At 36.1% G+C, this 12,668-nt stretch overlaps 1 protein-coding gene across 3 annotated transcripts in view; it reads right to left on the bottom strand.

The window, feature by feature from the left end:
• Nucleotides 1-5,120: 5,120 nt before the first annotated feature.
• The window catches only part of LOC126750968 (allatostatin-A receptor), a 60,710-nt gene continuing 53,162 nt past the window's right edge, over nucleotides 5,121-12,668 (bottom strand). For all 3 annotated transcript variants that reach the window (XM_050460847.1, XM_050460844.1, XM_050460846.1), the window contains exon 5: nucleotides 5,121-6,694. In XM_050460847.1, the coding sequence (XP_050316804.1) occupies nucleotides 6,599-6,694 (96 nt within the window). In that variant the 3' untranslated portion in view covers nucleotides 5,121-6,598. The remainder of the gene's footprint in view (nucleotides 6,695-12,668) is intronic.

The following is a 12,668-nucleotide window of genomic DNA, read 5'->3' as shown; positions in this document are numbered from 1 at the left end:
AATATTAATTACTCCATAAACGTGTTTTGTCATTCACATACGCTATACAGGGTTTGTCCGGAAAATAATAGGACTAAGTCGCTTTAAAAAGAATTTATAGAACCAATCGTTACAATTCTTTAAAAATAATAAATATTTTCAAGAAAGACGCCTTCTTCATCGATGCAGCGCTGCCAGCGCGATTTCCAAGCATTGAAGACGGCACGGAAGGCATTCACCTGATCAGCCTTGAGAGCCGAGGTGCATGCTGCTTGGGTCCCCTCTATCGTCTTAAAATGCTTGGCTTTCATCGGTCTTTTCAGGCTTTGTCTTTGCTAAAGCAAAATCTGGGTAAACCTGCTTGCTTATAGTATATCAAACGTCTCTGTCACAAATTCACCGAGTTTCACAAATGAAAAAACGAACGCTGCATTTTCGGCTTGCACCACTATTAGAATTAGACTCGTGTTCACTACTACCAACAGCAAGCAACGCTGTATAATTGCAGTCTGCTGGCGGTTGTGCATGAATAGAATATAAAGAAGAGTGTCCAACACACTACCTTGTGGAACTCCTGCGTTTATTTCCCTAAATCCCTAAATAATCCGAAAATACTTATGCTTTTTTTGAATCTCTGGCCCAGCTATCAGCACTTATTTTAATGGGACATACTTGAGTTTCTGGTGTTTGTAGTCTTTTATAGCTTTTCCAAAGAGAGTAGTCGGAATTTCTTCCATTGCTTAGGGACCGAAGACATTTTGCGAAACTTTCATTTTCAAACCTCTTAATTTTCCGGTTAAGATCTTTAGAAACTTTATTTAAAATAGATTTATCAGCTGTGCAACGTGTTTGATGTGAGTTTGTTGTGGCTTTCTCTTTAATTTAATTATTTCACCTATATCATTAGGATATTGAGAGTTTCCATCAATTTTTTTTTAATTCCGATGTACTTTTCCAAGCTACGTGTTGCATACCTGTTGTAAAGTGTAAAATTTCAGATTCCAACTGGCCTGTATTTAATATATTCACTACAGCTTAAATACATTGGGGAATGATCCGAGTTAAGGTCATAATCGTGATTGATCGACAAATAGTTCCGGGATATTTTGCCCACAATGAAAAAATCTATCAGGTCTGGAATCTTTCGATTATCTGATGGCCGATATGATGGTAAGTTCGTCGGGAATGCGTAACTTCCGGATGACTGCAGTGCTTTATAAAGCTCCCTCCACTTTGCAGTCGTAAGTCTTGAACCCCAGTGCGTGTTCTTTGCGTTCAAATCTCCACCCATTATGAAACCTATACCTGTTTCTGCTTATTAAGTGTCTTCAAATTGGGTTTGATGCCTTGGAGGACTGTACACAGAGGTAAGTGAGAGTGGACTTTTAACTCCGTCAATAGTCACTGTTGTAGCTTCAAACTTATCAGTTGAAAGTTTTTCTTCCTCAAAATGTTGAATCGTGTTTTTAATTAATATTGCGCTTCCGCCACGGGCGCAATTGCTAATATGAATGATATGGTAAGTTTCATAGTTTTTAGTTTTAAAATTGGTTTGTGACGTAAAATGTGTCTCCGATATCATACATCCGTCACTATTTTCCCGAGCTCAGTACAATTTCGATTTCATTCTTATGTTTGATTAACCCATTTAAGTTCCATAGAAGAATTTTTATAGATTTAGACATCCTTGGTATTAAAAAGATATTTTTCAAGCTTGCATAAGCGATTTCGTAAGGAAGTGTTGAATTGGTCTTGTTTGTTGAGTTTCTGTAAGATCTTTGCTAAAATGCTGTTATTGGATATAATATCATTATTATTTGCTATTAAAACATGAGCGAAAGTAAATTTGTTTGATGTTTCAGCTGTAACTTTAAGATCTTCTTTTTGTTGATGTTCATTGGTTTTTGTTCTGATGTCTACAGAATCTTCTACTTTTTGGGATAGACCATCAACTTTTTTGTGGCCAATTGTGTTAGCTCGTATTTTCTGTACTTCTTTGGCAACAAGGCACCCTCGATAGTTGGCTGGATGTGCTCCGCCACAGTTACAGCATTTAGGCTGCTGTTTCTCGGGTTTCAAACATTCAGATGTTTTTTGCTTACCGGCGCACTCAACGCATCTTGATTGTTTACCACAATAGTTTTGTGTGTGGCCATACGGTGTGTGTTTATACGGTATATGACATTTTCTGATTGGTATTATAAACTCTGTAGCTAACTTATAACTGTTCGGTGTATAGAAATGAGAGGATTTGGTAAATAACGATAAGAGATCTCTGACTGATAAGGGTGTAAATATTATTACGAGGAAGAATTAGGTTCTTCCTTAACTCAATTCTAGAGAACTCCCTATGCGGTTTTATCAAAAATATTTAAGCCGACGCAATTAGTACAGTTATAAACTTCGTAGAATGCATACATATCTTAAGTAATTGTTTGAATAGTTAAGCTCATATAAGGAATTGCTAGGCTCTTAGGACTGCCAAATCTAATTTTTTTCACCTCATGGTAGTATGTATCACTTAAAACGCATCGAGATAGATATAGAGTTATATATATCTTAATTATCAGAATGACGCTTACGCGATTATAGCCGAGTTAACAACAGCGCGCCAGTCGTTTCTTCTTTTCGCTACGTGTCGCCAATTGGATATTCCAAGCGAAGCCAGGTCCTTCTCCACTTGGTCCTTCCAACGGAGTGGAGGTCTTCCTCTTCCTCTGCTTCCCCCGGCGGGTACTGCGTCGAATACTTTCAGAGCTGGAGTTGATGATATAGAGTTATATATATATAAATTATCAGAATGACGAGACGAGGCGGACGAGGCTGAAAGCAAGCTGTAACTTGAGTAAATATCAAGATATTGGACCACTGACACGCCCACAAAATGCCATTAGCTGAAAACCTCTCAAGTGCCATAACTAAGCACTAAATTAAGATATATAACTTAAAATTTTGAAAAAGTAAGCATGGGGCTGTTCTATAATAGCTTTAAAGTACATATTTTCCAAATCATTCAAGCAAAATTATCAAAGCGCTCCTACCGGCACTATAAAAATGGACGAAATGTGAAACCACTCCCTGTGTAACTGTGCTACATATGTAGTTTTTGGAAAACAATTCCTCGCATATTTGAAAGATGATAACCCCAGGGAGTTAGAAAAACGAACAAATCGCAGGCTCGAAACCGGACCCATAGTCTCTTAAGCGAAGCGGTTCAGAATGATCTATAGTATATTTCCCACAAACGCAATTTTATAGAAAAAAATAGACCCGCTCTAAGGTAAAATCCGTGCGTAAAAATGCTTTTGATCGGCGTAAACTTTCAGAAATTTGCAAATTTAGTATTATTATTCTTTTGTTTATGAGGTAATACGGAAAGTGTTAAGGAAAAGAAAAAACTCGACTCTACATACATATACAAACTGATTTTAAGTAATTTAAAGACTTATTTAGGTGCTTTTTCAAAAGCATTTTTGACAGATCACGCGTGATTCGTGTCAAGCTGTCATGTTATTTTTGTACAGCATTGCTTGATATTTCATCATCGAAATATTTACACCTGAACAACATTTACAAATTGTTAAATTTTTTTAAGAAATCTCACGTTCTGTAAAGAATGTGTGTAGCGCGATTCAGTCAACTTATGGTCCACATAATCGGCCTACTGAGCGTACTATTTGCAACATCATCACACTTCTAGAGACCCAGCATTCATTATTGGATAATACTAGACGACAGTGTAGAAAATATAGCAGCTGCAGCTTAAAGTGTACACGAACCATGGAGAGTCGATGTTTGCAGCAACTCGGAATGATGTATGGAACGACTTGGCGCATTTTACGTCGAGATCTTAATTTGAAAGCGTACGAAATACAGCTGGTGCAAGAACTGAAGCCGCTTGAAATTTTTTATACCGTCTGACTTTTTACTGTGAAGAAATGTAAAGTCCAAAGTCTATGCCAGAAATACCGCTTCGATTCAGATCTTGTAGCAAAACATCACGCGTGTCATTCGCAAGTTACTAATCGTAAGGCTCGAACGAATCAACAAAAATTCGACTCAACGGTGAGTTGTCTCCGAGCATCTGGAAGGTCAGGACAAACATTTTCGCGTGACGTGTTTCTATGAGTGGTACAAGCCGCAAATGCAGAGTTCATTAGAGCAAAGGTACGCAATTAAATTCTGTGTAAAACTCGATAAATCTGCGACAGAGACGTTGGATCATATGATAAATGGCACACAGGCGTTATTCGCCCGATGACCAAATCCAAAGTGAAAACGATGTTCATCTTTGACATCGTATTTGTTTATCAACGCCAAGTTTTAGAAGTTCTCAAGAGACTCAAGTGACGGGTGAATCTTCGACAAGACGTCGACAGTCGATTAGAAGTGCACCACGGCGCTCACACCGCCTCGCCCAAAAAAGGGAAAAATGAGTCCCCTGACCATGTTTTTGTTTCCTTGCCTGAAAAGGTAAAGGTTAAAGCAAGCATTTTGAGCCGACAGAGCGTATCCAAGCAGCATGCAACTCGGGTCTCAAGGCTATTCCGGCGAATGCCCTCCGTGACGTCTTCAATGCTTGGAAATCGCGCTGGCAGCGCTACATCGACGCAGAAGGAGCCCATTTTGAATGTTTTTGAAGAATTTTCAACTCAGTCCTATTACTTTCCGGACAAACCCTGTATGCATAATATCTGGATATAACTTCTCGCAATATTTTTTAAGTCAACTTGATGGCGGCCTTCATATCCATAAAGTATTCCTCGCGCAAATCCGTTCGCCCAGTTTGTAGCAACGTTAGTTTAATTAATTTGGAGTTAGTTTAATTAAAATGTAGAAGTAACTAAGTCAAACAACAGCAATAACAAAAAAATACGTATGAATAAAAGTTAGCTTAAATTTTAAGTTTTATTTCGTATTTTCACTACAAATTCTAGTTTTAAATTTTTTTTTACATGTTTTAATAATAATTTTTCATATATATATGTGCATATATGGTAGCAATTTTAACATAAGGTGTTTTTTCATTTACTTATTATTTTATTTATTTTATGCTTTATAATTTCTGTAAACTTTCATGAAAGTACTAATTTAATTAATAAAGATTTTACTTTAATTACTCAGCGACTAACTATAAATTATATTTATTATTAGGTTATATAACTATTATAAATACATATATATCTAATTTCATATGTATGTATATGTATGTATGTACACATACACATAGAGTTTTGTTATGCTAACATTAAATCGAATCTTCGTAAACTAGAAAAATTAAATATTTTTGCCATTAGGCGCGTTAAGTAATTTATATGCTTCTACAAAATAATCGCATCAAAGAAGTTATAGAAACAAAATTTAATTTTTCTTAAGCATTTACAGTTATAGTAGTTAAATACAGCACTTTTTGGCGGGAAAAAACAACAACTACAAAAAGTAGCTTAACAACGGCTTACAATAAGCTAACTGTCAACACATTATATGCTTAATTGTTTGTTTATTTGGATTTGCTTTATTGTGCTTATTTTGCGTTAGCGACTGGTGTGTATATATGTGTGTTTGGGTTTCAGTATGTCAGTGCTTCTAATAATACTGTAAAAGTCATCAATCAAAGGGACGCGACTATAAAGCAGCAACAACAATATTAATTGTATATACATACTATATGTATGTTTGTTTGTATATATCGCTGCATTCATCACGAGTCAGTGCTTTCACTTTCAACAGCGTCCGCTTCGTTCCATCAGTCAAACGAAATTTCGACAATCCAGTGGCGAGCAAAGCAAATTAGCGGCATTTCAGAGGGCATCAGTGGTCAATGTTCGGCAATTATCGGCACAAAGCGTACGCACAAATCAGTCACTGGGTCTGTAAGGCTTAAAGGCGGCCGATGGGAAATTCTGTGGCAAGCGCCTAGAAGTAGGCAAGCAAGACTTTCCATTCACTGCACACGCACATCTGTGCTTATGCGCTTGTATATATGTGTGTGAGGGCTTCATTAGTCTGCGCTTTCGCATTTTCCATCATCTTCGCGAAAGCGTAAGCCTTAATTAAAGAAGCACGTTCGGCGTTAATTGGCTGCTGCTGCATTAAAAACTTTTAACTTGCATTGCCTATGGCGCATTTTGCGGTAAATAAGCGGGAGTAAGTGGGAGGCAGAAGAAAGTGAATATCTCGCACACGCTGCCACATTTCACTTTCTTTCGCTTTTTAAAATAAGGTTAATATAAAATTTCTTATACTGGTACATATATACACATATACATATATGTATATATAAATACATATTTATATATTTATAAATATTAAAGCTTTTATTATACTTTTTTCTACCCACAAATATTATTTATATATACGTTGTCATTAAATTCTTACAAACATAAATCCATACTTATATATACACGTATATGTATATACATAGACATATTTATTTACTTCGTTCACCCAAATCGCCGGATGTGCGGCGAAAGTTGGCGTTAAGCGACATAATTTATCATTACACTCGCCAGTCCACAGTGAGTCCCGCCGCAGAAGCGTCACTTCGCAGTCCTTTCGCTTATTACTCATACGCCCTGTTGTGCGCGCAGTTCTCGTCGTCAGCGCCGTTGCAGGTAATTCACAGGCCAGTGGTCGAGGTGCGTGCGCATGATGTACGCCTTGGCGGCGGCAAATCCGATGAGTAATTCTGATATCTCTCCGAGCAGTGTATGGCCTGCAAGGGATACAAAAACAAAAGCAACAATATGAACAATGCATCAGCAAGTAAATACAAATATTAAATCGCCTTGTTGGTTATGAATAAAATAAATGACTATATTAAATGCTTCTGTGTGGTGGTGTGTGTTTTTTATTTTTTGTTGTTGCTGTTAACTGCTTACGATTAACGAAATTTGATGGGTAAATGGCGTAGTCTTTGTTATGTGCGTTTTTTCCCCTGTACATATGTGTGTGTGTGTGTGTGTGCTTGCCACTTCCGACACCGCTATATTTGATTAATGATGTGTCAAAAGGCGGACAGTCGACGCGCAAACACACACACTTAGAAAACATATGTTGTGTATGTTGAGCAAGTATATTTAATAAAGAGCAATAATAGCTGAGGCATTAACACGTTTTCAAAAATATTTAAATATGCAAACATACAACTGTTTACATATACAGGGTGAGCCGAAAGTCTTAAAAAGTTTAGAAGTCCAAAAGCAGTATATGCAGTATATGAGAATTCAATGTAATGACCTCGTTGGAGGGTCTTCAGATAAATCTCAACGAATATGTCCCAGTGGGAGATACAGGAAAAGATGATTATTTCTTAAAAATATTCACCACCTTAGGTTAAATTGGATTTTTGAGCTGATTTCCGCCGACAAATATATCTGGGAACTCATTTCGACAGTTGAAACACTGGAACATTGCCTCAAAATGTCTTAACCCTGGTCGAGACCAACGGTCTGATACACTTAGTTGAGACCAATGGTGCTTGGCTAGGCCAAGGCTAGTTTACATACATTTGTATGGAAATACGTGTTGTATTTACGCTCATATATGTACAATATAGATACATTTTTGAAATTTCTTACCTCTCGATTTGGTTGAAATCAAATTGACTGCCTTGTTCACGCTTGGCATGGCAATAGTGTTCACAAAAAATGTAACATTTTGAGAAAAATTACATTTTTCTTAACCTTTAAAACGCTCTAGCGGCTAAAGTATTTGACCTAGATAAACATGCAAACCAATTTGGACATGTAACGAACATGAAAACAGATAAATCAACCGTGCGAAGTGATAGAAACATACCAAAGTTCATATATTTTCATACAAAATATATGGGGTCTAGCCAAGCACCATTGGTGCACTAAGGTGTAATATTATAATATCATTTTTCGTCCTTTTCGATACGATATCCTTGCATTTTTTTTCAGAATTCTATAGACAATAAAATTTTAGGAAGCTACCTGGAAGCGCAAGTCGTTTGCTACACTCTAAATATATTTAAATAACATTTAAAAACAAAATATGCCTGGCCAGACCCGAGGGTCGCGATGAGGGTTAACTATAGATCATGGGCCATTTGAGTTTCAAAAAAATTTGTGGACCTATCAAAAGTCTGTTAAGCTAGTTAATTTTCATTCCAGCCAAATTAATTGAACTAGAGTATGACATCTAAGATGTTTCAACCTCAGTTTAGCGGTTGTTGAATTGTCAAGAATGAAGAGTCTAGCTATTACTACTTCGTTTTTTAATGTCACTCAGTAAAAGCGATTACACCAATTTGAAGAAAATAATACACCTGCAACAGTCCACTGGTTGCTGTTCGGGAAACCTTTGAGCAAAATGTCGTAGCCAAAGGAGAGGACCGACTACCGTGGAGTCTATGTCTATCTCAAATGCTTAATGCAAATTTCCATACACTTCTTATAAGCCTCTCCTGGGATGGCCTTCGGTGCTTTCAGCAAAATACTTACTTTAAGGAGGTTTCTTTAATTTCGGCACATTTTTGGTGTGTCATTCTTTGCTTTAAGGAGGTTTCTTTAATTTCGGCACATTTTTTGGTATGTCATTCGCTAGATTATCTTATTCATAACATTTCTCTTGTGACGTCTTTTGAGCAAAAGATTCAGGTACTTTTTTACTGTTCTGTTTCTTTAATTTTCTTAGTGTTATCATCATTAACAGAGATGCACAGATGGCTTGCTTAAGAAGAGTTTGCGTTAAGTTCACGACCCTCACCGAATGCCTTGTGTCACTCAAATATTTGTGGTTGTGAGAACCCACGAAAAATTTTGGAACACTCTCCACAATACCGTAGCCGTGTGTTCATTGGAAACACAATAAGACTAGCAGAGACCATTCTTAAAGGGGCGCTGCAAATAAACAATATTTCTTTCTTATGGAGGAAAGTCGAATTAATATATTGTATATACCAAAAGCGGGCAAAAGCTCAGATACGAATTCAAAGGATTTGAGACAAATTATTTTTCTCTTAAAAACGATGGAAAGATATACACTTAAGAAGCAAGTTACACCTAGAAAAGCTGGCAATACACTCGTAGCCTACCTAAACATAGAAACCACATTTAATTACATCCGGCCTAAGGCCATACTGTGCGCACCTAAGGATTTGAGCATCACCGAGCCTCCTGGAAAATTAATTGAACACACGTTTATGGAAAGGTCAATAATTTCTATGCGAGGGGCTTCAATCATTTCCAGATCTGTTTAAGGAGGCGTATTATCTCAACTTCTCCGGGTCTTAATCATGGACAAAATGTTGGTAGATCTAGGCAAGAAGGTGTAGATGTCGTGATTTATGCTGATTTTGTGATGGCTTCGGTTATACTAACATTATTACTGGTACCAGGCTAACAATAGGGAACAGAGCAAGCTACTTGGGACTTATTTTGCGCAGGAAGCTTTCATGGAAACACAACTAATATATTACGGCAAATAAGGCAGCTACAGCATTGCCACTTGTAAAAGGATTGTAGGGACCAAAAGGGGTGTACATAATACCTCGGGTAACCCATTGGCTCTACACGGCAGTTGTAATGCTGCATATCGCATACGGTATGTTGGTATGGTGTTCTATAATGGCAAATAAATACGTTGTAAGGCGTTCGGAAAGCAGACAAAGTGAAGCCAGTATATGCATCAGTTGAGCACCTGTAATAAAGGAAGGTATCGAAAAATACGCAGCCTAGCATGGATGAAATCCTAAATTGAATAAGAAAAATTCCAAATCAACTGCTTAGTCAAGAGCGTTGATAGATGATGAATTCTCACTAATTTCATTCAAGTGTTGTGGAGTAGATCTACAATCCTAAGAAGCCTTCTGCAATTTCGAATTTTGCTGCTTTGATCTGGCGCCCTATTCTGTAACTCGATTCGAAAAAAAAAATACTCAAAATCGGATTTTTCGTATTCGGCAACCCGAATATGGTATTTTCAGTTCCATTTTCGAATAAAATATGCATTAGCTTTTGAGTTGTAGAAAGAAAAAACGAAAAATATAAGTATTTATATTGCTACAGGGTGGTTATAATAAAGATGCGAATTTCGAATAGAATATATTTTCACATCGGGATACCGCATAGGGTTCCAGAACAGATAAAATGTTATTTTTTATTTTTGATATTTTTTATTTTCGAATAAACGGCGCACAGTAGCATTTTGGCGGAAAAAATAGGAATCCAATTTCAAAACTTTAATGATTTTGTTTTGTAAAGAAATATTTGGATAACAAAAATTCAACAAGGTTTTTTATAAACAGTGAAGTTTTATAGTTAAAAAAACTAACAGAAGTCGATAAGTTATTCAATAAAATCAGATTAAGATTATTGTCCAAATGAATTTTTTTTGTGTGCAAGTTTATAGCTATGCTTTTCTTTAATTTTTTTTGGAAATAAGCACCTACTTGTTTATAAAAAAAAATTTATTGAAAAAAGAAGCTAGTTTTTATAATTTTTCAAAAATTATACTAAAAAATATCAACTTTTCATTTTTTGATGGAAAAAAACTTTATGTGCTTTGCCTTGCTTGGCCCTCTTACTATAAAAAAATGAAAGTTCCGAGTCTGTACTTTCAATTAAAAAAAAAAAAACAACCGCCAATTACCGTCCCTTTTAGTAACATCGATTTTAATTTCACCAAATACTGATGTCTTCAACAGACTTCTTATAACTTCGGATCCTTACATATGTAAGCAGCTTAAGGAGTCATTCGAACAAAATTTCCCTAGTTCTAAGGATTGTTAAATATATGGTGCTTGCATAATATTACAAATAAAAACTAACACAATTTTTCACCTGTTACATATTCAATTAAAACATTGCATATTATATTGGATTTTTATCAAGGTAAAGGTATAAATAAAGTCACTTTGCGTTTAAGTTTAAGAAGTGTCCCGAATTTCAAGTCCCTAGGTCCAAATAAAAATTTTGGCAATTGCAGTTATATGGGAGGTGGGTGTGGCAGTGGGCGGTTTTCCAAGATTTTTTCAAAATTTCTTAATTTAGTCCAGAGAAGTGTTTCTGCAAAGTTTCATTGTTGTACGACCACTATTCCTTCTATTCCTTCTATTTTTTTCCAAGAAATGTATGGAGCGGTGCCACTGTGCGGCGTCTCAATATTCTAGAATTCATAGACATGTTCTTTGATAAGCTTTTCATACCCTGAACAGTTTGCCACGAAGTTTGTAACACCCAAAAGGAAGCGTCGGAGACCGTCTGTCTGTCCATCTGTCCGTCTGTATATATACGAAATTTCAGTTTTTAAGATATTTTGAAATTTTGCAACGTCATTTTCTCTTCAAGAAGCTGCTCATTTGTCGGAACTGCTGATATGGACCTATAAAATATAGCTGCCATACAAACTGAACGATCGGAATCAAGTGCTTGTAAGGAAAACTTTCACATTTGACAATGTATCTTCACGAAATTTGACATGAAACTTAACTTACATAAGCAGTAATAAGATAATAATATAATCTCCGAAAAAATTGTTCAGATCGGATTACTATAGCATATAGCTTCCATACAAACTCAACACATAGTTACTAAAAGAAATGCAACTGTGAAGGGTGGCCTCGGTGCAGCCGAAGTTAACGTTTTTCTTGTTTATATATAAAAATATCTCTCATTCCAAGGTTTTGAAATAATATGGCTCGAAATGGAGAACAAACGGTCTCTAAGGTATCGAAAATCATGTAGTTTGATTCGCGGTTACTTTTCTGAAGGCAAATATTTCCCATACCTGGGTTGTAACCACTTTTCTGGCAGTCTCTCTAATCTTGGCTTTGGATGACTGTGGTCGAGTTTCAGTTCAACATTGAAGATTGTAAAATTATAAAAGTTGGCCAATGAGACTTGCGTTTGGCTAGTTACGGGTTCTCAAACATACTGATGAAGACTCTATGTCAACTCAACACCAATTTGCTCATCAATTTAGAATTATTGCAAGCAAACAAAAATTCCACACCGAATGGGTATCCCCTAATTTGATTGTTGTTTTTATTATTGTTGTTGTTTGTGCTTTATTTGATTAATTAGTTTTGATATTCAATTAATTTCGTGGGTTTGGCATATTTCCCCTGGACCGGGCATTGTTATTTAATAATTTCGCTGATTCAGTTAGTCAAAACAACAACAAATTCGACAACAATTATGTGAATTTATAAGCTTTAAATAACCACAAACAAATATTTAGCAGCAGCATGATTCCAACCACTCATATTGGTCATCATTTGTGTTCTGATTATGCCAAAGCGTTGCCGTTTTTGTTTGTTTTCTTTCCTATTGCTGTCGACGTGCTGATTTTCACTTTATTTGTTGTTGTTTACTAAATGTTATTTACACTTCGTGCGAATATTATGTTCTATTTGTCTAAATGCACATAAACATATAAACATATGTGCGTGCATACGAGTATGGAGTCGGTTACAGTCGGTTATAGTATGAGGTTTAGGCGATACACGGTGATTCTCAAGCTTTGGTTGGCATTAACGATGATTTTCGAAAACATTTATTAAACTTCGGCTGCATTGTATATTTTATGTTATGCATTGCCTATCGAAGGCCTAGATGACGCTACAATAAATAGTGCATAACTAAAACTATCTAAATCGGCAGTGTTTTGAAAAAAATATTTTGTAACTATGTGCCATCAAAGCGATATTTCTATGGTATATA

This window comes from Bactrocera neohumeralis, chromosome 2 (assembly GCF_024586455.1).
Source record: "Bactrocera neohumeralis isolate Rockhampton chromosome 2, APGP_CSIRO_Bneo_wtdbg2-racon-allhic-juicebox.fasta_v2, whole genome shotgun sequence".
In the NCBI taxonomy this organism is placed as follows: Eukaryota; Metazoa; Arthropoda; class Insecta; order Diptera; family Tephritidae; genus Bactrocera; species Bactrocera neohumeralis.
The sequence above is the reverse complement of the archived record's forward strand: the minus strand, read 5'-3'. Positions and strand labels throughout refer to the sequence as shown.